Genomic DNA, 25,718 nt, shown 5'->3' with positions numbered 1-25,718 from the left:
TCATTAATGACACCGTTGTCCATTAAAGAAGTACTTCACTGCTGGGAGATGGTCTTTTCTTCCAGACTGGGCTGTCTACGCACCAAAAAGATGCGAATACTTTAGAAATTGCTGCTACATGACCAGAGAAAACTGAGACAAAGGGTTGTGGCATTCGCTTTGGCTCAAGAGGTAGAACACCTACAACTCCCACTCGTAGTGTGAGCTTGGCAGTTGTGACGCAGGAAACAATATGGCAGCTGGCTAGTTTTACAGTTTGATTGGAGTTTGGTCTGAGTTTGGAAAAAGACAGAGGGGAGGGGTTCAGGTCTCTCTCTTGATCTGCTTCTATACTCTCTGTGTCTGTGGTAATGGGCATAAAAAATGCGCAAGTACAATCTGTAGTTTGAGAAACAGCCCTTGAGCCAGTGAAAGTAAGATGGAGAAAAGTTTACCATAGTTCATTTACACATACTGCCCACATTGTTATCATAAAAGCTGGATGTAAATCACTGCTGCACTATGTAGGTGTAAGAACCTGGGGCCGGTTTCACCAACTGGTCTTTACTAAGCCTGGTCGTAACTCCTAAGACGGTCTTTGTTAAGACCAGTCTTAAGGAGTGGACTTACGCCAGTTGCACCAACAGGTCTTACACCTGGTCTTAGCTACACTGGTTTTAGCTGTGCGCGTCCATGTGAATGCCCCCGGAATGCCCCTCGCGGCCTGCCTAGAGGAGCGCGGTGACGTTAAATGACGTGCCGCTGAATCACCCCGTGTGCTTGACAGATGACAATTGACAGTTGACAGCCCCTCTCATCTGTGTTGACAGTTTATTTACAGTTTAAGATTTGAAGAAAACATTAAAGATCAACGAAAAACTTTACCGACACTGAAATTAGAAAATTATACAGCCAGCAGAGAGACCTATCACAATTAAGAAAAAACAGTCAGTGTGGGCAGAGATAACGGGGCACATCAATACGTGTTCAGACTCTGGCTGCCTTCATACAGAGGCTGACATGAGGAAGAAGTGGAAAGATCTTCTCAGCAAGGCAAAAAATACATCTCCTCCAAAAAAAAATCATCCAAATGGCAGGGGTCCTCCCCGAAAACCTCAATTTACAGTGACATCATTGTTGACGTATTTGGGGAGGATTCCCCTGCCTGGTGGGAAGGCCGGTGGTAGTGCTGCGTTGCAGCCCAACACAAACTGTAAATCCGGTGACAGCTCTCTCAATAAGTTCAAACTGATCTCTCCTACCAAAATGAAACCTCTCAATCAGCTCCTCGTCATTATATAGGCTGTATCCAATTGCTTCTGTCCCTAATTACCCTCTCCCATCTAAATGCCCGCTCGTATACAGACGGTGGATGAGACGTGCCATAACCAAGTTGCGCTCTCTGTGCTCTAGAGCGCATGAGAGCAGCTTGATAATGACCTTACGCCTGCTCTTGACTAGGCGTAAGATTTACACCCGGTCTTAGTGAGAAGAAGGCTTACGCCCTGTTGGTGCAACCGGCGTAACTATAAGGTCGGACTTAGAACGCCAAGTTACGACCGACTTAGCTTAAGACCAGGCTTAAGACCAGTTGGTGCAACCGGCCCCTGGGCATCGGCCAAAACAGTGACACACAAGACTGAACATCATCAACTTGCATCATGTTGATAGAAGACTGACAAAGAAATTAGAATAATACTTAGAACGACGATACTATCTGTGGTGTTCCTACATTTCATTTGGACCATTGGCCCCATGAAGTAGCTTGCCGTCTGTAAATTACCCAAGTAGTTGAACCTACGAATAGGTGTGTAACAATACACTGATCACATCCAGCGATCAACAATCCAATATCGTCATCTTTAATACACCTTTAATTTGTAATTCCTATGTATGTGTCACCATTTATGCTGATGCACACCTCCTTCCTGAACATTCGAACAGTGCGAGCGGTCTAGCATCAGGCAGACAAAAGAACACAACGAAAATATTTCCTAATATCGTCTCATGCTGATCACATACCCTGAATCAAACTGAATGGATATCATCTTGTGGCAGACTTTGTGATATCAGCAAATATTGAAATCATCACTGTGATAAAACTGTGATTTATACCCCTGATTACAAAGCAGCCGATGGCAGATTCATGTCGTGTAGCTGGCTAATCTGGTTTAGAATAAATGTTTAGGATAAAAAGATCATATTATGGGAATGGATGATAGAATGATGACTGGTGAGACGTATGTGGGAGGAGATAATGTCAGTGAAGCACTTGCTATAGTCGCTAGCCCATGTATGACCCCAATAAGTGGGCTCACAACAGGTTCCCTCTGCTGATGAGATTCCACACCGATATATATATCACATTTTTATCTCTTATCCAGCAGCGTCTGAGAGGAACATCCAAGTCATCGGAGCATGTGCTCATCCTGTCTGAAATTGACCTTCTCTAATGGATGAAAAGAAGATGAAAAGCAGCCTTTGTGGAGCTGCCAGCCCCTGAGGAACACCAGGAAGTGTAATCAGCAATGACCCATGCTAGACTCCACCAATCCCGAGGAGTTCCTTAACATACCCAGCCTACCTCGGGGGAGCTGTGCCTGGAACAGCGGAACAAGCACTTGATAACTGCGAATGGATTATGAAATCCTGGACATCTGGCGGCTGCTTCCACGAATTGCCACAATTTACCCGAGCCAGCAGCCTATAACCAGCACCAGTCACACTTGCATTACCTAAGAAAACATAGACTGCTTTAAATAAACATACGTGTAAAATGTCAGCGCAGATTGGAAGCAGGCCACCTGAGTAGATGCATGACAAACTTAAATAGAAAAGCAGCAAAAGGCTGAATGTGAGAAAACAGGCTGTCAGTAGGTTGATGACTGGAACAGGGTCCAAGGTAATAAGATTGTTTGGCATAAATCTCTGAGGAAACGAGCACATAGAGGAAGGCTGTAAGTCCCATTCAGCATCCATTAACATTCAACCGGAGTGGAAATAAAGCATGTTCACATGTTCTTCAGGACACATGAGTGAGAGACTGTGGTGAGAAGAGCCAGATTTCACAGCACGTCAACAGTGTGTGTAATCATTATCCCTCCTGCTTTTTCTTGATTTTCACATTAAGTATTTGTTGCTCCATCTTACTTACTACACTCACCAGGGGTTGTTAAAATGCGAGGGAGGGAAGTGTGTCTGTAGTTTCTTTTCAGGATGTACGAGCATAATGACAATCAAAAGCTAAAACGATTAGTCGGTTGACTGCATTGGTTGGTTGACTTATTGTTTCAGTCATGTTTCAAGCCAAAATGCCAAAAATTTAGAGTTCAGTTTCTCAAATATGAGGATTCTCTGCTTTTCTTTGTCGTGGATGAAAGTAAACTGAACGTCTTTGGGTGTTGGGATGACAGCCGCATAAAACAAGGGGTACAACTATTCTATAGCACTTAATAAACAAAAGGATTAATGGATTATTCAGGAAAATTACTGGCAGATTAATGGATAATGAAAATAATCTTTAGCTGTGGCTCTAAACTGAGTGATTAATTATACTCAGAGTCACCGTAGTCCAAGAAGACATGACATGATATTAGAAATTAATGTTAAAGCTGCAGTTTTTTTCTTATTTTCGTTGTTTTTTGCCTCTTGGAAGCAGCTGAAAACGCATCTGACATCATCTTATAAAGCTGTTATGGTGAACGTCTTAGCAAACAGCTGTGTATTTATCTAACAGACACCAAAAAACTAGCACTCTTGTTGAGTTACGTTTGTTTCTACCTTTGTTACGGCCCTGGGTGTCTCGTATAGCAACGCGCAGGGCATCCTTTAGTGTCTCTATGTGAAGGTGACAGGTGTTAAAGTTGTAAAAAGGTCGTGGTTAGGTACAGGCAGCAGTGTTAAAAGATTTTCTTTTGGTTTCACATGTGACACAAACTGTGGTCTCCTGGGTGAAAGTCCTGTTTTATTTGAGCCATCCACCTCCCATCTCTTGTGCCCCACGCAGACTTTCTTGCTCTTTAAACTACAACAGTTGTGCTCAGTGTCAACTATTGCCACGGATGGGTTTACACTGGAGTTATATGACAGCCATGTGTGTCTCATAAAGACACTAAAGGGTGTCTTCGGCGTTGATATCACAAAAATATGTGATATCAAAGTAATCATGACCTGGGGATGGGAGTGGGCTGAATATTTACTCTCTTTTAGCTCTGTTTTGGTCTCTTCCAACTCCTGGGGAAAAAAAGTCTCTTTAGCTGCTAAATGCTCAACTATGTTCACCTGCTTGTCTTTCACAATGACTATCTGCTGTTAGGTCCTGAGCAAGTAATCTTTTTAAAGAGTTACAAATATTTCCATTGGTAAAAGGTTGCATGACACTTACAGACAATAAGTTTAAAGCAGTATTGATGTTTATGGCCACTTGGGGGCAGCAGAAGACAACACTGACATATTATCACCTAATAAAGTCTCACGAAGAGCATGTTAGCAAACAGTTGCCTCTCTACACATGCAGCAGACATGCAAGATTATAATTCGTTCATTTTTTTGGTCCATCTCACATAAGTAAGTCCAATAATCAGTCTCCTTTCAGCTTTGTGTCCCCATCAACTCTTTCAGGGAAATATCTGCTAAAAGTTCGCTAGCTTGTCGCTAAACCAAAACAATGACCTAAAATGGGCTAAATAAGTCTGTAGAGATGAAGGAACCTGCAGAGGTGGGTGATAATTCTTTCTGGGATCATCACTATGAAAGACACTTTTAGAATACATTACATTAAGACATTGAATCCATGATTAATATAAAAGAATTGACTGGTGCAGCTTTAAGATTTGATATTTCTTTCTACGACACAAACTCAAGTTTTTTAGCACTGTCAAGTCACCTTCAGTTCTGAGATGAGACTGAGAGACAGCCCGAAAGGCTATGTCCTCTAAGTAATTTAACGTTCTGCTGCATCTATATAGACTTTCAGCCGTTGCACCAAAGGGCATCGTGTTTGAGTCGTTCAAAGTAAACAGCTCACCGTAATGAGATGAAAGGAGCAAAAATACAGTAATCAATTGGGTCTCGATTGCTCACGCCACGTTTTGAAGGGACATAATAAACGCTGTAGTTCTAAGGAACAACATAGACGGCTTTGCATTGTGCATAAATCAAGACAAACCCCCAAAACACTGTTTATTTGCTTTGCACAAGCTGATGAAGTTCGAGGTCTCCCTGAGGCAACACATCCAACAATCACCATGACTCTTCTCTGGCTGCATGGCCAAGCAAATGTGTGCTTTTTTTCTGTTCAGCACCAGTCAGAGTTTACTCCTTATTAAACAGAAGTGAGTCAGGGGGCAAAATTCAATTGCAAATGCATCTGATGGGATGCACCTGACATACACTGTGATAATAGGTGAGGGGGAGGTGGAGTACAGTCTGTGCTGAGATAATATCTGGATATATTTTGATACGACTGCAATGGACAAATCGAAATCTGTGCTGAACCCTGCCCCTTCCTGATCACTTCACTTGTGATGTGTTTAAAGTCATCTCTTTATCTTATTCTATATTAAATCAAACATTTAGCACAGCAACATATGAAGAGATGGTATTTTTGTAAACTGTGACACAGCTTGAATAAAAATGACTGTTTTAATATTTGGAAATTCTTTCACATTTTCTGTATTTCACTGAAATCACCAGTGTTGCGAATCATCCACATTAGAAAAAATAACTTTTTACCAAGGACTACATGCCCATTAAAAATCGCCCTGCAGAGGTTCAGTCAATGTTACTCGGCTTTAGAAATGTTGTCAAAAACATCTAACTCTTGAAAGTAACTTCTACAGTACTGGCAGTGATAATGCAGTACTGTAGCTCCTTTCTTTGGACCCTCCCCATCCAAAACCGGACAATTATCCTGCCTTGATTGCTCTGAAATTATTTAGGACTTGATGTTTGGACTTTCAGTTCCCTTCTGGTAATTGACAGAATCCTGCACAAACAGTCCCAGTCAGTTTACAGTGAATTTGTTTTCATTAAATGTGTCATTATTTTATTCTGAATATTCACAGAGCTCCCATAATGAACAGTCTGAAAAACAGCACGGCACATAAAAGCTGCGGCAAGCCTCTTTATAGTAGACTGGTGGGTTATTCTGTGTTGTGTTTGTGTACCAAACAGCATTGTTTATAACTCCATTTCTAGACGAGGAGCTTCTCCGGATCATGTTTGTTTTTACTAAATATATATTGCTGCAAGAACTGACTTATCCTAACATGGAATATTTACATGCAGCAGCTTTCCATCATATGTGTTTTATTCATGCTAATAAAAAGAGCATCTCGGGAGGGTTTTAACTCTAAAGCAATGCATGCTGGGAAGTCTGCTAATGTGCCGATCATGTTTCTTTTGAACCTTAAACTCTGCAGCACATTCATTCACAACAGTCAAGACACTTCAAGTCAGAAGAGCTCGTGTTCATTAGTTCTGTAGAGGTCTGAAAATGTAAACTAGAATCTTGAACTACCTTGAAGTGAATAAAACAGGGTCTCCCACATATTCATTTATTGGTGGCGGCCTGCCACGATATCAGCATCTGCTGCCACATATTGATTTTTTATTTTTAGTGCTGGACCATTCATTAGAAGCGCTGTTGGAATATGTCAGCCGGTCGGTTAGTCAGAGCGCAGAGTGTACTCTGGGCACAGACGGAGCAGCACAGCGCCAGGGGCAGTGAAAGTGAAACTTAACCATTTGTGAATTCATATAGAAATATAACACTTTACTTCTTAGAACAACAGCGCTCCCATTTCAGAGTTGTCCATCGTTTTTCCAACCTCCTTTAGATGAAACTGGCTGTGTTACAATGGAAACATGCACCCCAGGGTCCAGCTCTGGGTCTAAACATTTGCTTTCACTCGCCTCTGCAGCAGCTGCTCATCTTATATATTGATGATCTGATCAGCTCTGATTGATCAGACTTGAGTCAAACTCAACAAACGCTGCTGAGAGGAAAAAAGTCCGCCTGCACTGCATTCACTGACCTGCAAAAACCTCTGACTTCAGAGAGAGTACACAGCACTCACAAACAAACCCCCCCCCCCCCCCCCCCCAGACACATCGTCCACTACTACAACACATAGATTCTAAGTCTGAAACTGGATTTTATGCTACAAAGCCAAGGTGGTGCACTTTGGTGTGTTAGAAGCTAGGGCTGCTACTAGCGATTATTTTCAATGTCGACTAATCTGTCGATTATTTCTTCGATTGGTCGACTAATCGTTTCATCGAAAAAATGTGTTAAAATGTTGAAAACTGTCGGTCTGTCTCGCCAGAACCCCAAAATTATGTCATCTAATGTCTTGTTTCATAAGAGCTGCAATAAGAGTATTTTGGGGTACTTTTATATGAAAAATGACTCAAACCGATTAGTCGACTACTAAAATAGTCACCGATTATTTTAATAGTCGATTAGTCATCGATTAGTCGACTAATCGTGGCAGCCCTATTAGAAGCCTACCTCTCAGAAGGTCTGGGGTCGGGTGTGGCCAGTTGTAGGTCCTGATCAGCTGCCAATCAAAGTCGTCCTCTTGTCCCTGTCGGTACTCACACAAGCCAGGGTCTGAGTCCTCGTCAAAGGTACAGCCAGCTGCAGCAAGGAAGATGCAAAATGTGTTCGATTAGGAGAAACAGATTAAAATATAAACCTTGTAGCTATTAGTAAAATTTCTTTGCCACCACGAGAAAACTGGTAAGACAGTGCATCACACTGTAGTCCAACAGCAAAATGACTGCTCTGTTATATCACCACAGACACACTGTAAATGTGTTAATACATCAACTCCTTGAGAATCTTTGAAGCTATAAGCTAAATTATAGCTAATGGTTGTCACCAGGCGGTCGGCCTGGACTGCATGTCTCATCTGTTCCCTCCAAATTTACCACCATTTGGTGCAATTAGCCCTGTGGTGTGAAAATGACACAACAACCACAGGTCACCCAAATAGCCAGAAATAATGGGCAGCAGTGCCAGAGCAGAGAAAGGGCTTCTTCACTTGATGGAGGACAGCAACAGCCTGGCTCTTAGCCTGTGAAGGTGACCCAACCCTGTCTGGCCTCTAATGGTTGCATTCACCATTCTGCCATTATCACACAACCCACAGGCTTTTAAAGCACACAACTGGGTTGTCAAGCTGGGGGACAAAAATGCTGTGTTCTTGTTTAATTGGTTAGAAAACACAGGTGCACTTCAGGAAATCTAAAAATGAATAGTGTGGACTTGGAAGGACCAATTTGTGGTCATGCATAGGTGTTTGCCATATGCTCTACTCCGCTTCATCAATGATGCATGTCTTTTAGAGCTGGAAGGAATGAGTATTTTCTTCACTGATTGATCTTTAGACTATTTTAATCATCAATCTGTTCATCACAGTTATTCAGAGTGGCCTTCAAATTGCTTGTTTTGAATGTTTGCTTTAGAAATAATGACTATTATTAAACCTGTTGGTTTTGTTCCTTGGGTCAACTAATTGGCTAACCACTAAAACACTGGAGTGAAACTTTACGCTGTAGTACATCCACACAGTAGTGCATTAAACAGATAACCTGTTCCTCCTCCTCGTGGTGCTTTTAGTGGCATTCGTAAGAATCCATTGCATGTAAATGAAAACAACCAGAGCCGAGGGGTCTCTAACGCAGCTGTCAATCATGTTAATCACTGATTGTGAAACTGTCAAACTGTCGATCTAGGCAGCGCTGATCAAATATGAATCAAGATTCTGTTACTGCCATGAAAGTAAAAGAGTCAAGTCAAGAACATTCATTCATTTTCCATAACCACTTATTCTGTTAGGGGTCACAAAGGGGGGCTGCAGCCTATCCCAGCTGACAATGGGCGACAGGCAGGGTACACCCTGGACAGGTCACCAGACTATCACAGGGCTGACACATAGAGACAAACAACCATTCATGCTCACATTCACACCTACAGACGATTTAGAGTCACCAATTAACCTGCATGTCTTTGGTTTTCCTTTTACTTAGAAGGCGAGACACAGGAACTTGGCTTGAGTCTTGAGGAGTTGTAGCATTTATTCACTGACAAACAGCCCAAACTGTACACAAAGTACTGCTTCGTTTAACTCTCACTGTCACGGAACACTCGCTACACACACAATGAGGTACTGGAATCTGCTTCATGATTCGGTCTGGTAGATACCGGTCGTTTAGGAACTGGTAACATATTTGAACCAGTTTTCGGTACCCAATAGACCGTAAGAGCCATTAGTGGATGACCGCTCTGCCTCCTCAGCCACAGCCGCCCCAACATTACAGGCGACTACTTTCAGTTTTAGCTTTGTTGTTTCGGCTGTCGTTGTGTGAAACAGTTTTGTTTAAAACCTGTCTGACAGCTCATGTTCCTTTATATCACCACGTTCTAAGATCTCAAAACCTTCTTTCATGAAAACAATGACATCATAGTCAATAAAACTGTTCTGCGGAGCAACAGAAATAAAATCCAAGTTGTAGTAAATCATAAATCTTTAATAGTTTTAGCAGTAATGTTGTTGCTGTTGCAGCTTTAGCTAACTCCAAACGCCCTGAGCCCACTGCAGTCCCAGGATCCTGTTCACTAACAGATCGCATTAAGGCTTGGCAGAGGCGCTGCTGGTGTTAAAGAGCTACTCTGACTCCGTGCCAGCTTCTACTTAATAGTATCCCGTTTGGCCTACCCCCCCAAATGTTGCTTTTTGTTTCGAGGCTCCATCTGTTTTCTTTATTAATGTATAAGTTTGAAGTCTGAAGAAATATTGAATGTTGCAATAAACTACCAAGACAGCTAATTTTGGACCACCGCTTTCGCCCTTCCTGCTGACAAACAAATATCACCACCCCACCACCAGCGAGCGTCCCCGCCACCCCGGCCCCTCTTCCCCTCCGCCTGCAGCAGCCAAGCGAGTGTTTCCGGGTGCGTAAGCAGATCAGAGCTTTAATTGCCTCCTGTGTGAGGGCTGCTTGTTGTGCTGCGCCGTGCCCGGTTATCTGAGGATGAGAGGGCTGAGTGGTGGAGCAGGCCCCACGGTGAAGGCCTGCCTTTCATTGAGAGCCCTCCAGCTCCAGGAAGAAATGTCACCATCAGACACGTTCCACTGATTCCCCTCATTAAGACTCATCCTTCCCCAGCCTCCTTTGCTTTTAGCGCACGCGTTCCTCTCAGTGCCCAAATGAGCATCTCTGGCAGCAGGAGGGCAAACCCATGTAATTAGAAAAGCCACGTGCATTCTGCTAAATTCTTACTGATGTGTGCATTCCTTCCAATGTGTGTGTGGTTAGCCGAGGTTGTTTGCTGTTTTGATGTTTACTTAAAAATGAATAAAATTATAATGAATCTGTCAATGTCACACAGGCGAAAGCCGTAACGACTGTGGGAATGAATTATTTGTGTTCATCACAGCAACAAGGACTCGACGTGGGACTAAGATTGCTGAAATTTCCACATAATAATAAGTTGAATGCGAGAGAAAGCAGTTTTGAGAATGCTAATTGCTTATCAGAGGCGACAGCGCGGCGGCGTTCAGCACAGTCCCTGAGCAACGCGCCACCATGCAGAGCAGCAATAACACCTAGAGACGCGGACGGCGGTGCTCGAGATAACTTTAGTGAGCCACTGTCACAGCTGACAAGTTTCTCACGAAGAGAACAAAGAGGGAGAAATAAATATATGTGCAAGAAGGTGGCGGCCTCCTTTTTGAAAGGTAGGACGGGTAATTTGCCAAACAAGACCTGAGCTTGTCGTTAGATATCATGCCTGGAATGTGTTATCCATGTTGGGCTTGTCCTCCTGTCTCAACTTCAGCATATTCTCTGCTCTTTGCTCCAAAAAATGATTGGTCATGAAGCTTTTTGATTCCTCAGGAGACATTCCCACCTTGTGCCTTCCAACGGTTGTAATCCAGTCAAACCAGACGTGAGTTGTGCCACTTCCAGGGGTTCATATCCAAGTCACCTTCCTGCTCTGATGCGAAATCAGTTGCAGTGTTTCATCAGATTCCACATGAGCGAGCAATAAAATGTTTTTCTTGTTCCTAATTTTATACAAGACCGCTGATCAGAGGAATCCTCTGCGTGGTGCTGGGGGATTTTACTCAACAGCCGGCAAAGCCTGCATGAGGCAGCTAAAAATCTCATTAATACGGCTTTCAGTGATGGTCTAAATACTGTTTCAGAGGCTTCCCCATGATATGTCGGAATTCTGCGGGGAAAACCCAATATTAGTCATGTCTCTGACTTCCTTTTTTTTTTCTTTTTTAAATGTTAACTTCAAAACTTAAATGATAAGGCTGTTGTTATTCTGTTTCCTCACAGAAACAAGCCACATGTGTATACTGTCTTCTTTTTAAGACTGATTTCCTACAGCTGCTGGTCACTGCAGTATTTAGCAAATATTTTGTCACACAGGTCTAAATAGTGCAAATTTGGGGGGGACTATTTTCAGCAGGGGATTAATACGCATTTGGTACTCTAGTGAGTATTTACAACAGCAGGATGGTGTGTGTTGGATTGACTCAAACTACAGTGTGTGTGTGTTAAGACTAATGGAGGAACATGTCACCCAGTGTAACAGTGTGACCCATTGATTGTTTTTGTGGACACCAGTGGAGCTCTATGGCACCAAGGAAGCAGACATAAGGCACACAATACTTGTTTGATACGTTCATTGTTAGCTTTGGTCTTTTCGTAGGATTTCTGGACACACTGAAAAATAAAAACTATGATTTAAAGGGATAGTGCACCCAAAAATGAAAATTCAGCCATTATCTACTCACCCATAGCAGCACAACTCCACCTAATGGAGGCTTACGGTGCCCCAGATTCAAACGTCCAAAAACACGTAATTGAAACCACAAAATATCTCCATACTGCTCGTCCGTAGTGATCCAAGTGTCCTGAAGCCCCGACATAAAAAGTTGTTTGGAAAAACATCATTTGAACTCTGTTTTTAGCCTCATTGTAGCCTGTAGCTCTAACTGCCTCTCTGTACACTGCGCTCATGTGTGTGTGCTTGTGCGAGACCGTGAGACATGGGCAATGCGTTCATGTGTGTTCACATACTTTCGCTGGTCTGGCGCGCAAACATGCACATGTGAGTGCCGCATACAGAGAGGCAGTTAGAGCTACAGGCTACAATGACTGTGTTAACAAGGTCTTTAGTATCCTGGTTTTGAGGCTTATCCCGGCTTTGAGCATATCCGGGATATGATGTTTACATGGAACACAGAGAAACCCGGTTATTCATATCCCTGTATACATGATAAATACCAGTAACCCGTTTTCTGATCACTGCATCCTATCTGCGCAGGCGTGTGTTACGTCTTTTACGTCTTTTCTTTACAACAGATTGAGCAGGAAATGTGATATATTTATTATATTTAGAAGTAGGACAAAAATTAGACCTCTGTGGCTTCTAGCGGGCTTAGCGTTAGTAAATACTCATGTTGAAAAACCAGCGTCATGTAGCTTGTCCGCAACAGACTTGAATAGGTCGGCATTTCTGTGTCTTCTGCCGTCTAAACACGTAGTTATGTTGAGTTCTTTCATCATTTTCAGGCAAAATTCAGTCTCTTCATCGCTCCAAAAATGGGAAGCTCTCGTTGCCGCCATGTTGCTTGTATATGTGGTGCGTCACTCTGGCGCCTGCGCACACGGCAGGCAGCTGTCAGAGACCTGGATAAGGCGTATACATGCTCCAGTATCCCGGCTTCTATCGGAGTACTCTAGGTGGCAAAACCGGGTTTCTTGAAACCGGGAAAAGGGCATAACCCGGTTTCTGAATTCGGGATATGGTGTTTACATGCACAAACACAAAAACGGGATACTTAGAAATGAGGCTAAAAACAGAGTTTAAATGACGTTTCTCCAAACAACTTTTTATGTCGGGGCTTCAGGACACTTGGATCACGGACGAGGATCTGGGGCGCCTTAAGCCTCCATTAGGTGGAGCTGTGTTGCTACCCCCTCTCCCCTTGGATCTCCACAAATGATGTGAGGACTCTAAAAGTTCACCTGAGCCTCCCTCGGAGTAGATAATGGCTGAATTTTCATTTTTGGGTGCACTATCCCTTTAAGCATCAAAAACAGATGATAAAACATGCTTATAGTGTCTGATTTAAATTAGCTTTAAGCCATTAAAGGGTCAACACAACCAAATGACAAAAAAATGATGTCTTTAATGGCGTCATTGGTCAGCATTTTGCATTTACTGGCAGTTTTAAGCAGAAAGAGACAGAAAACATGAAGAGAGGACAAGGGGTATGACATGTAACAAGGCTGCAGAGGGCCATCAAGGAGCTGGCAGAGCTCCAGTACATCTCCTCCAACGCGGAGATGTACTGGCTAGGGGACGAAACATCAGTGAAAGGTGGCACCAGCTGACCCTGCAGCTGACCCCAAGTGCACCGGAGGAGGTGCGACAGGCAAGATGCCGGGCGAGTTAATAGCAGGGACAACCAGGGATGTTGGGATGACATGGTCTACACCTAATGTCCCTTTTGTCACTGTAGGAGTTTACATAGACTGGGGATGTTGCGGTGTCACTACTTGCAAGACCACAACTAGATTCCTTTTGAAATTATTTCCCATCCTGCTCCTGGTGGAAACTATTAGGCCGAACTCCCTTTAAGACATATGACATTTTAAAAATTCCCTTAAGTGTCTGCAAAAACACACAACATTTTGGATTTTGTCAACTCAAATTGCTTCCAGCCTCCATTGGTTCGCTGTACTACTTAAGAGGGAGGGGACCATGTGAATGAGAGGTGAACTGCTTCAAAAATTCAGATTCTCCTTAAACTAAGTGCTGGTTGGTGGATCAGATCCACAGCCACTCTTGTTCACTCCACAGCTCCACTAGTTTCCCCTCCTTTTCCAAACTACAAGAGCACTGAGACTTGTTCATGTTCTCTCTTCTCCCCGGAGTCCCATCCATGTTTACTGTCTGCTTGTTTGGTGCTGGAGAGACCGCAGCTATTGGTTGTTGCCAATGTCCCTGTCACTGAAGATATATATCTAACGTGTTTGATTTTATTTAAACATCAAGACAAAAAACAAACTTAAGATGGGTCAGACTGAGATTTACGACCACCTTACAGCGAACGATCGCGGAGACTTCTGCAGGACCCCAGTATGATGGGTAGACTGTTCTTTCAAAACCAGTCAGGAGTTTAATTCCTTCTTGTGTGCGTAGAGGGCGTTAATTGAATCCAGTTAGCAGTGTTTGTGTAGGATCAAAGTCAGAAAGCAGCGGGGAGAGCATAACTCTGCTGCACAAAGTGGCTGTAAGGCAGAAGAGGCCCTGGAGGGAGATTAATGCGGGAAGGTGCAGACCAGCCTCAAGTGCTCGTGATGGACCCCGGGTATGACCGTCCGGCCCGGCCCTCTTTTACAGTGAACGCCACCGCCCTGACTAATAGCCCGCGCAGCCGGCACATCACATATAGGTTGTGATGGAGAGGGAGGAAAACACAAGCCTCTTACAAAGCATTTATCCTGGAGAGGGAGAGATAAATTAGAGGGGCGAGACAGAAAGCGTGGGCTGGGTGAAGAGCCCTCAAACAGAAGAACGAGAGAGAAAGAGCAGAGCCAACGAGGGGCGGGGATAATGAAAACAAATCACAGATAACAGTATAACAAGAGGATCTGAGGAAAACAAGATTTTTTTTTCCTCTGTCTCAAAAAAGCTATACAGTATAAGACACCAAGAGGTAATCAAAGAAGTCTGAGATGAGGATGGGTTTCTATTGATCACAGTGTTCCCGTGCAGCTCCCTCTCAGAGAGGCTTAAATCATCTATATACAGATTTAACAAAGACACTCATTTGCAATTACTCATACGAGGATAACATAGTGCAGGGCAGAGTGGCGACTGATTCTCACGGATATAAATCCAGCTATATGGAAGCCTGCCAGTGTGAAAGATTGCCTTTCGCTGCTCATTTGAAGAACATGAACTGTAAATGCTACCGAAAGCTCCATTAAAAAGAAACCTTTGGACTTCCCCTCTTGTGATTGATGCTCTCTTTTCTTATGTTTCAAGAAAAAACCCCTCCTGTATTTGAGTCACTGTTTCTAATGCAGATTTTGTCCCTCCACACACAGGGCGCCATTCTTCCCACTTAATCTGCCTGCACTTAAAAATTAAACTCACTTAAACTTGACTGGGTGAAACCTGACCAAAAAAATCTCACCCTGTGCTGACAAGGCAGCTCGACCTGTTAAGCTCATTTCCAGTTGCATTAAAGCAAATTCCGCAGGCAAACCACCTAATATTGTGTAACCAGCAGCAGAGCTCTGCTGGCACTCCTTTAATCAGAGCCTCTCAGATACAGCAGCTCTGTTGGGACCGAGGATCCAGGATGTTCTGCCGCTGCTCTTGTTTGGTTTGAGATAAAGCTCCGCCGCTGCGTGATTTGCATTTGAGCGTGTGCAGGCAATGCATCAGACCTGACAAGTTTACTTACGGGTGGAGGGATGGGGGAGTGGAGGGAGGGAGGGAGGGATGGGGAAGAGAGAGACGCAGCTGTACAGCTCATCAATAGTGAGCCAGCACAGGACTAATCCCAACACCACTTCTTCATAGACCATTAATAACAGGCACTGCATTTTCAGAAGCGTTACCAAGGAGGAGGACGGGAAGCAGTGCGAGAGAGGGAGCGGGGTAAAGAAGAAGAATAGGTAAAAGAGTGGAGTAGTTCTATTTAAGAGAAACAACACTCCAGGTCGACTGTAGGTTCAGCCAATATTGGTTTTTGATTGACAATACAGAAGGAAATATGCAGCATTCAGACCAAAGTCACAGAGAGACAATATTTGGAAGTCGGCAGTATAAACTTGACCTTTTCCATGCACAAAAATATTCATTGAATTTTACTCTTTTCAACCTGAACTTGCACTGAGACCACTGTTACACCAACAAGAAGTGATGTATAAATTATGCATACACACAGAAACCATGCGCAGTGTACGCCACATTAAAGCTGCCCCGTGGAGTTTTCTTGTAAACAAACAAAAGTTATGTTTACATCACCAAAACCCACTGTGTGGATCCTCGGGGTCTGACAAAGTACATTTCCTTCATCGTAAAACATTTGTACAGCCGATTCTGTGAATATTTCAGACATTTATTTTACATCCTTTACTCATTACTCACTTCTGCCCTGCTTTGCTTATCACTCTGCCACGTCACCATGCTTTAACTAGTATTCATAAAACAGAGAGCACTGTGGGAATACGTGCACTTCAGATTTACCTCATGCATACACTTAACAGTGAGCTGAGTGTACTATAGTAGCGTGAACATAAAATGTAGCCTATATGTGAGAGACATAAACAGCCCAGCGGGTTTCTGCAAACAGATATATCTGTACATTTTATATCAGTGTTTCTAATGTCACATAAATCTGATTATGTGTGAGTCAACTTTCCCACTGGGAGGTGGAGGATGGGGTGAGATCAAGGTGGGACGGCTGCCGCGCTGCAGACCACTGTTCAAGACCAACAAAGAACAAAACTATTTGTTTTTAACAAGACACTGACGGCATTTGTGCCACTAAAAAAAATAGATATTTGTTGAAATCGGCAGGAGGACAGCTAGTTATCATTTCCTCTAAGCAGTGGGTGGGTGCAGCAAACTGCTCATGAAGGCTGCATTGATTTGAAGCATTCGAGCTCTATTCAGTAAATTTTAGCACTGGGCAGAGGTACATTGTAAGGTTCTCATGATGCGTTCAATGCAATCTTGTAAAATGTAGCTTTTGGCGAGAAACTTAAATAAATGCAGCTGTCTGAAGGAGACATTTAATGATGTTTTTACAGTACTGTAATTATGATGTACCATAGATATTAAAATAACTTTTGCATATTTTTTTTAAAGATGTTTTTTACGTGAAAGAAGATTATGTTACAGGTTATTTCATAAATGTGTATTACTGAATTTGTACTCATTCAAAGGAAGTGTAATGAAGGACTGAATGACTTTAGGGGGCGGCAGTAGCTCAGTCCATAGGGACTTGGGTTGGGAACCGGAGGGTCGCCTGCTCTAGTCCCCGTCTGGACCAAATATGGAGCGTGGACTGGTGGCTGGAGAGGTGCCAGTCTACCTCTTGGGCACTGCCGAGGTGCCCTTGAGCAAGGCACCGAACCCCCCAACCACTCGGGGCGCCTCACCAAGGGCAGCCCCCTCACTCTGACATCTCTCCACTTTGTGCATGTATAGGTCCTGTTTGTGCATGTGTGTGTCTTTCAGACCTGTGTGTTAACAAGAAAAGAGTGAAAAAATAAAGTAATAAAGTATACAATAAAAATATAAATTAAATATAATATTAATAAAATTATAAAAATAAAAAATAAAAAATTAACATTAAATCTGTTCATTATTTTTTATAGATTTCTGTGTTTCCCTGGCACACAGGAAAAAAATAAAATAAACACCAAGGTCTCTGCTACTGGCAAAAACATTGGTGTCAGTATCAGCCCAGAATTTCAAAATAAGTGCCTCGTTCAATTAGGAAAATAATTAATGTCATATATTATTTTATTTTTTATTCTTCTGAACAAATTAATTTGTAATTCTTTCTTTATTGATTATCGATTTTTCTTGTTTGCTAGGTTGTTTATTTGCATTTTGGTAATAAACATGCAGAACTTTGACTGTTGAGCTACAGCAAACGGCACTAAATGAGCTAGAAGTGGCACTGCCTTAACATAACCACACATCATCCACAACACTGTAAAACAACAACACATCTATGGTTTGCAGAAGAGCAAAGTGCCATCCATTATTCTGGCCATTGGGTTGGAATAGGGTTGCAAATTGTCGGCACTTCCCTTCATCAATCACAGGCAATATTGAGAATCAATTAGGAATGTCCCAATCCAATCCTCGGATCGGGTATCAGCTCCAATCACGTTATTTTTACAAAATCGGAATCGGTAATAAAAGATCGGAGGTATCGAAACAACAAAAATGGCCAGGTTTTTTATCCATCGTTGTTGATTGTTGCCTCCGCTTTGCAATGAATAAAGATATAGGCCTGTTTTGTTTGTTGAAGACAAGAAGAAGATACTGAATTTGTTTACATTTTGTGCTGCTGAACCACCGATAAGCTTTTTGGATACTATTTTTAAATAAAGAACAAACCTTATGGGACAACTTGGATGCATTCTTTTTTCTTTCTTTCTTAATGCTTTGCAAAGTATCGGATCAGACTCGTTATCGGACTCAGTTTCAAAACAAAGGACTCGCTATCGGATCGGATGCAATAAAAATGTGATTGAGACATCCCTAGAATCAATTAATCAATTAATTGTGATAGCTCTCATCAGACAGCAGTGCGTTGCCTGTGAAACATATAAAGACGTAGAGGCCGAGAAATATGACAGACATTGAATTAAATTGATGTTTTGCTTTGCCCGCTTCATTTTCCAGTTTTGCTATTGCTGGTCACTGATACATGCTTTCAAAATACATTATTCTACTGATAGCAAGAATATAACAAGAGACAACACATGGTTTATATTACAGATTCCTAGTTGGAATAAAGTACTACAATATTGTTTGTGCATATCAGTAGCCAGATAATGCATGGTCATTGAATTGTATGCAAAGGTACATAAAAACCATTAAAGCCCCTACAAGGAACTTTCATTTTGAGTTGATTTTGGCGACCCTGTGGACAAAAGCGGTAGTGTTTGCCGGAATGAAGCCTACATTTCCCATGAGCTCTAGTGCATATTGGCGTAAAGATGCTTACCTGGCTCGCGCATGTGTTTGTTTTGGGGATGAATGAAACAACAAGACGGGAAAACTTTGCCCCCGCTCCTATCGGGGATCCCAGCCTGCCTTGCCGGCTGCTGTCAGGATTGGGCTGGTAAATGCTAGATCGCTAGCGAACAAAACGTTTATCCTGAAGGATTTCCTGACTTCCCGAGAATTGGATTTTCTCTGTGTGACTGAGACGTGGCTGACAGTTGGTGAGTCCAGTGCTTTCACAGAACTTTTACCCGATGATTGCTGCTATTTTAACTCCCCGCAGACGTCGGGTTGAGGAGGAGGAATAGCGACTATTCATAAGAGTCACTATAAATATAAGCAGCTAGGTAAGATGACGTGTGCCGTCTGAGTGCCGTAAATCGTTTCGTCCTGGAAGCGACCTGGGGCGGACCCGGAGCCAGTTTCCTAAAGGTATGGATATACACTATATAGAAATAGCTTATCTTCACACCGATGGTCTCATTTGCTGTTGTAGGTCACGCACAGACATCAGCAGAAATGAGAGACTTTTGCATATCCAGTTAAAAGTTCCTTGTAGCGGCTTTAAGTAATTACTGTTGTGTCAGCAATTATTACACTCTTCAAATATTCCTTATTCCTTCACCTGTCCAAGGTCAGTGCGTCTGACGTAAAGGACTGTCAATGGATATATAAGCATCTGTAGTAAGGGGCCTTGAAAAGATGAGGACTTCATTCAAGGATTTCCTGAAAACATAATCTAATGAAGGTTTCACAAACACAGTTATTCTAATGGTTTGAATGCAGACGTGGTGAACCAATAATTAGGCGCCATAAGAAGCAGCCATAGAGTTTAATAATGGCCGAGCACAAGGTGAGCTTCACCATCAACATGGACAGTCAGTGAAACTGCATTGTAGGAGTGTGTCCTTGTTCATTTATGGCTATCTGTTGTATAAAAGCCCACAGTGGTATTACATGAAAACACATGTGGCTGAACGCAGTGGTTGATCTTTGTGATTGAGAATGCCGACTGTGATAGCCTGTGTGAGTAAACAGACAGCGTATGTGGGGAGAGATCGATCAAAATGCACTTGGCGGCGCTACAGCTGCAGTCATTTATCATCATTTATCATGATATTGGGATTTGACTGGAGATATCCAAGCATGTTATGACTGATGGACCAAACCACTGTGCTCTTGTGACCTTTACAAGACAGTAAATGTAGAGTAAATGGTCTGGTAATGGCTATATGTCTATTCAACCTGAGACAAACCTGGCCATACGTCTCCATTAAAGAAGGATGAACTATGTCTCCTCAAAGCTGAAGCCATGTTTCTCATGCACATCTCTCTTTCTTTCTATCCTGTCCAGCTCTTCCTCTTCCTGTCTTAGCTGTCCTATACCATCTCGGTCAAATTCGCCATATTCTGATCCCCCACACACCACACTCCACACAGGGTGGTGAAAGGTAAAAATCTCACTATCTGAAATCTAATTTCTCCTAACTGCAAGCTGCACACTCAGGTTGGGAGCGGTAGGCGAGATTGGCACTGGAGGGCATATGCTGTTGTGTGAAATTGTTTCATTACTGGTCCATGATGGTTCCAGTCCCTAACTGCAACGCAGGGAAAATCCCAGTAGCTGGGGCCAGCCGAGGCCAGAAATACTCTTATACATCTTTCAGTATCCAGTGGCACCCCTAGAAATTGTTCACAGGGGTGGCCAGATGGGGCCACTGGACATCTTAAGGGTGGCACACCAAAACCAAAAGTCATTACTGAACTTCAGGAATGCTTTTATACAGGACAGACATATATGTCAGTGCAAGAGTTGGGCAATCTCTTACTGATATACTCTGGTTTCTGATTTTAAAGTTAATGTAACTAATAGCGTAGACAGCGGTAACATTTTGAGTTCTACAACAATCGTGTTCGCAGTTCATTGTCCTTTAAGATGGCTGGTTATCCCTTTCTTTTAAAATACAAATATACAGCTTCAACTGATTACAAGGAACAAAGCATTTACTGGGAACAAGCCATCTCAAGGTTCCCTCATTGATTCATTGGTTCCCATAGAACCCATTTTCATTCAGATATCTTGAGTTCAGAGTTCAAGAGACCACTTTAAAATGGCCATGCCAGTTGTTTTCTTGCCAAAATGTATTAACTCTGGAGTATAACTAGGCCCTGTTCCCAGCACGCTATGTCAACATGGCTGGTACTAATGGATGCCTTTGGGGTTCTAGTTTCACAAGATACCACTACCTCTATGTGTCCTTGAAAGACTGGCGCCACAGCTTCTTAAAGATCCAGTATGAAGAATCAAGGTTTGGCAGAAATGGAACGTAATATAATAAATACGTTGGGAGTTTTTATGTGCAGGTGCTCATCCACAGAGTCCCCCATGTTTCTACAGTAGCCCAGAATGGACAAGGCATACATTGGCTCTAGACAGGGTCATTCACGTTTCCTTGTTGTCCAGCATTGTTGGAAAAACACAGATTTTTCCCGGTCCAAATATTTAGGAGAGGAGGAGACCTCTGCGGATAATTCAGCTCCTGGTAAAAATCCCCCTGAACAATGAACTTTCAACAGGGTTCCTACAGCTTTAGGCAAGTTAAATTTAAGACTTTTTAAGACTTTTTTAATGCCAACTGAAATTAAATTTAAGACCAACAACACAATCAACACAAATGAAAAAACTCCCTCATTTGATTTGTATGATTGGTGTTTTGTCACAGTGTTCAGGCACCACAGTACCTCTGCTTTTAGTGTAGGCGTGCACCTGAACATTGTCCGGAGATTTGGTGCTGCTGTCCCGGTTGTTGATATCAGAGATGGGGGTGGAGGCACGGTAGAGACGAGAGTAGAACAGAACTGGGAAATACCTGGCGTTTGTTGACAGCTTGATTTTGAGGCTTTGTGTTTCACGCTGTGCATGTGAGTTTGAAACATTTCTTGCACAAAATACACCGTGCCTCGTATAAATTGAGTGGTACCAGTTTCAGCCATCCAGAAAAATCTTTGTTGGACAACCAATTTTCATTAAATTTACACTTTCCCATGTGGTCCGACTGCTACATGAACGACGTGCATCTGCTCTGAGAGTCACGGCCGCAAACACATCACTGTTTTGTTGGTTCCGCTCTCGTGATTGCATGATGTTACTGCTATTCGGCAAATTATTTTTAAAAAAGTAAATGTTACCTATTATTTTTAGATTTGATACTAATTACAATCATAAAATCCTACTTACCACGTTTTAACATTTTTAAGACTTTTGAAAGACTGATTTAAGACATTTTAATGCCAATTAAGGCCTTATTTTTAGATTAATGAATTCGATGCCTTTTAAGACTTTTTTAAGGATCCGCGGGAACCCTGTTCAAGAAATCTGGGAGTTCGTGCTTGGCGCATGGGTGCAGTTTCGACTGGTTGCAATCTGCAGTCCTCACCGCTAGATGCTGCACTACACTACATACTGCTTCTTTAAAGACAGTAATGTCGGCCTCCAGTTATTTTCACTGGGGTGGGGGGCGGCAACTGTGTCAGGGGGGCCCTTGGCCATTCCTTGTCCCCCATAGAAAAACCCCTAACCACTGACTGAGGGTTGTTGATACACGCAGCTAAATGACTTGCACCAAAAGACTGGATAAGGATTTGCTACAGTACCTATTAGAGGTTGAAAAAGGTCATTGATTATCTAATGTGCTTTAAATTGAACTAGTTTCCTGTTTAGAAAAGGATGAAACATCAGTCTCTCCACAGTTTTGTACCTGGAGTATCAGTCTAACCTGACCCGACACTGCAGCACAGATGAACTGGTCCGTGTACAGCGAGATTAAAGGGGTGGCTGCATGATATACCAGCAAGCCAGATAGAAAACTAGATAGCGACAGAGAGAAAAGGTTCTGGCTCACCCTTTGTCAGCATGAAGACGGCTTATAAATTCTCTGCCAGCAGTTTATTTAGGTAGGAAAAGATAGCCACAAAGCACCTGCTGCGGACAAAGCAGGTACTTTTCATTAGGCCGGGCGCTCTCCTTTCATTTCTCATTTAATCTTCCCATTCCCCCCTCCTCCTCTGAGACATCAATGACAGGGCTCCATCTCCCGCAATCGGAACTGCTTAGCCAGTTAATGCTATTGTTGGAGATGTCATGGGGAGAGGGGCGCATGAATAGAGGTTGATGAATAAGAACAGACCTTGTCCAATGAGGCTCAAATCACACTAATTAAGAAGACGGAGGGTTTTCCTTCAGCACCTGCATTACAACACTGGGCCACTTCACCGCTGGAGAAAGGGAAGAAAATGACAGATATGCTCACGCTACTGTTGCATATGAAAATTTAATCAAGAGTGCTGGAGGAGACACTTTTTACCTTCATGTGGGAAGCCACTTTAAGTGGTTATGTCAAGTCTTTTTTGTCCCCTGCAACTGAGGAATATTCATTTCAGGACTGACCTAAATGCATTAGTTGAAAGCTTTATATCTCTGTTTAGTGGTGATGTATTCATATTGGAAATTATTGCTGTCTCCGCGCTTAAACCCTTCCTTGCCAATTAAAAGCAACATATTAATGAATGATTTTAAGTGGAGCCATACTTTCTCAGAAAACTGTTGCATTTTTTAAGACCAAACACATCCGATCCTCCAGACTTAAAATACAGAGGCCTCAAAAATAGCCTGCATCTATCTGCAGGATGTTATTCCCAGTTATGGTAATGGCGTGCATAGATTTACACAACATGCCTGATTGCATGATGTCACGACAGCCAACCGCCCGACGGCTTTGATGTCAATTTCCATACAATCAAATGGTAAAAATAAATGCTCAGAATGGCTCCGAGCAGACTGAACTCAGTCATGTGAAACCACAAATGAGGAAACAACTCCACTGCAGCAAGACAGTGATGGTTATTTATCGGCTTCTTTCTTTTTCATGTTGGGTGCAGAATATGTAATGCACACAGTCCTGGTACTCACCGCGGGTGGTCAGCCACAAGAACAGAACTCTCAGTAAGCCATTCCTAAGTTTTTAATATTTATTTTTACATATTGTACACACACACACACACACAAAAAATCAACGAGGGAAGGGAACGTGCCCCGAATACCGAGGGATCAGATGCACGGGTTCAGATGACAATCCTCCCTCCTCCCCTCCTCTGTTCTCAGAGCGCTACAGGCCCCTACACCGCTGCTGCGGCTCGTCCCACGGGTGCTGCAGGCAGCTGCAGGGCCCTGACCTCCATTACTGAGACAACACTCTGACTGCAAAGCCTCCCTGTCGTCCCTATCCCAACAGGCACATGGCTAGACAACACACTTTGGTACACCTCCTCGTGTATGCAAACAGTGCACTGCTTCAGTACAAGTTATTTCCCAGACCAGGTCCGAAGGGATGCAGCTTAAACTTTGTTAACTTTCAGACAGGATCCTGTGACAGAGGTTTTACTTTAGACGTCAAACAGCCATAGTTCTTTGAGATGATCAGTGGTGGGGGAAGTATTCAGATCCTTTAATTAAGACCACATTTTCACATTCACTGCAAGACGTTACAGAGGTGTATTTTATGTATGGGAATTTTCCTTTGTTTTCTATGAGCAAACCAATACAAACAAACACTAAGGAGCTAAAATTAACTTCACCATCTTTATTCAACACTCCCTTTTGCATAGGCAATTTAGTGACATCCCTGGAGCTGTAATAAAATCCTCAGTCCTCTTTGTCTAAGACAGAAACAAGCCGGGGAAAACTGCAGTGGAGTTCAAAACAAGACCACCGAAAAGTGGTCGAGACCAAGACTGGTACGACAACAGTGCTGCTTTAAAGTCTCAAGGGGAGCTGCATGGTCACATTGCATATCTCCCTTGGGACCTTTGGTGCATGCCACCCCTACCCTCCATTTCAACACTGCCCTCTGTTAAATAACAAATGAAAAATTCAAAAAGAAAGATGTCACTGGGATCTTTGTTGCATCAAGACTTTGTGAATTCCCGACACGAGTCAAGCTGGGTTTGGATAAATATTAACAACGATGTTTGAGTTCGGATCAGGTTCAGCCTATTATGGATCTACTGTCTGTGTTGGGCTACGTCTTGTTCAATGCAGGGTTTGTTATTTTCATGACGGCACATGAAAGGAACACATATGCTATACCTGATGCTCGGTGTACTTGCTTGAGGCAACAAGCCTTTCCAACTTGCAGAAGCTGCAGCAGTGAACAGAACTTTAAGAGCATTGTTGGAGCTCTGAAACCATCCATGGTGCAGGGTTTCTCACACATACTGATTTTCTGTTTTTTAAACTGGACTGTAAATTTCGAGGGCTGGAATATATATGTATCATTTGATGATACGGAGCGCCACCAAGAAGCAGCAGAACTCCAGGCACAGCCAAAGTGCAACATAACTATTTATTAATTTATACGGAAAGACAACACAACAGTTCTCTCTTTTCAGTGCTGTGTTTTTTTATTGTTTTTCTGAGCTACTTTTGAAAAACTGGCTGCATTCCCATGGAAAATACGCATCTCGCAGTCAAGTGCTGACTCTAACAGTTTGATTCACTCGCCTCTGCAGCAGCTGCTCCTCTAATTGAATCCAATGAGCGAATTGTAATCTCATTATAAACTAATTGACGGATTAAAGTTAACAAACTGCAGCGAAGGAAAAATTAAGACATGGAAAATAAACCTTGAAGATCAGTGCTGATGCTGCATTTAGGGACCTGCAAACACTTCCAAATACAGAGTGGGGACACAGAATGATCACAAAGACACACACACACACACAAGAAAATAGATACATGTCAATAGTAAAACTCATTTAAAACAATGCCTCTTGCTTGTCATTTAAACGTGCCACGTGTGAAGAATTCGCTGTTACGTCTGGAACCTGCCATCTACAACAGGCTTGAGACACGCCCTTGTTGAGGACTTGGCTCAGAGTCCGG

The 25,718-nt window shown here is 42.8% G+C and overlaps 1 protein-coding gene across 5 annotated transcripts in view; it reads right to left on the bottom strand.

Moving 5' to 3' along the window:
- The window catches only part of ptprua (protein tyrosine phosphatase receptor type Ua), a 281,709-nt gene that overhangs the window by 193,141 nt on the left and 62,850 nt on the right, over nucleotides 1–25,718 (bottom strand). For all 5 annotated transcript variants that reach the window (XM_033636998.2, XM_033636995.2, XM_078175484.1 and 2 more), the window contains exon 2: nucleotides 7,493–7,621. In XM_033636998.2, coding sequence (XP_033492889.1) covers nucleotides 7,493–7,621 — 129 coding nt within the window. The remainder of the gene's footprint in view (nucleotides 1–7,492; nucleotides 7,622–25,718) is intronic.

This window comes from Epinephelus lanceolatus, chromosome 16, assembly GCF_041903045.1.
Source record: "Epinephelus lanceolatus isolate andai-2023 chromosome 16, ASM4190304v1, whole genome shotgun sequence".
NCBI lineage: Eukaryota > Metazoa > Chordata > Actinopteri > Perciformes > Serranidae > Epinephelus > Epinephelus lanceolatus.
This window is presented reverse-complemented; position numbering and strand designations above follow the sequence as displayed.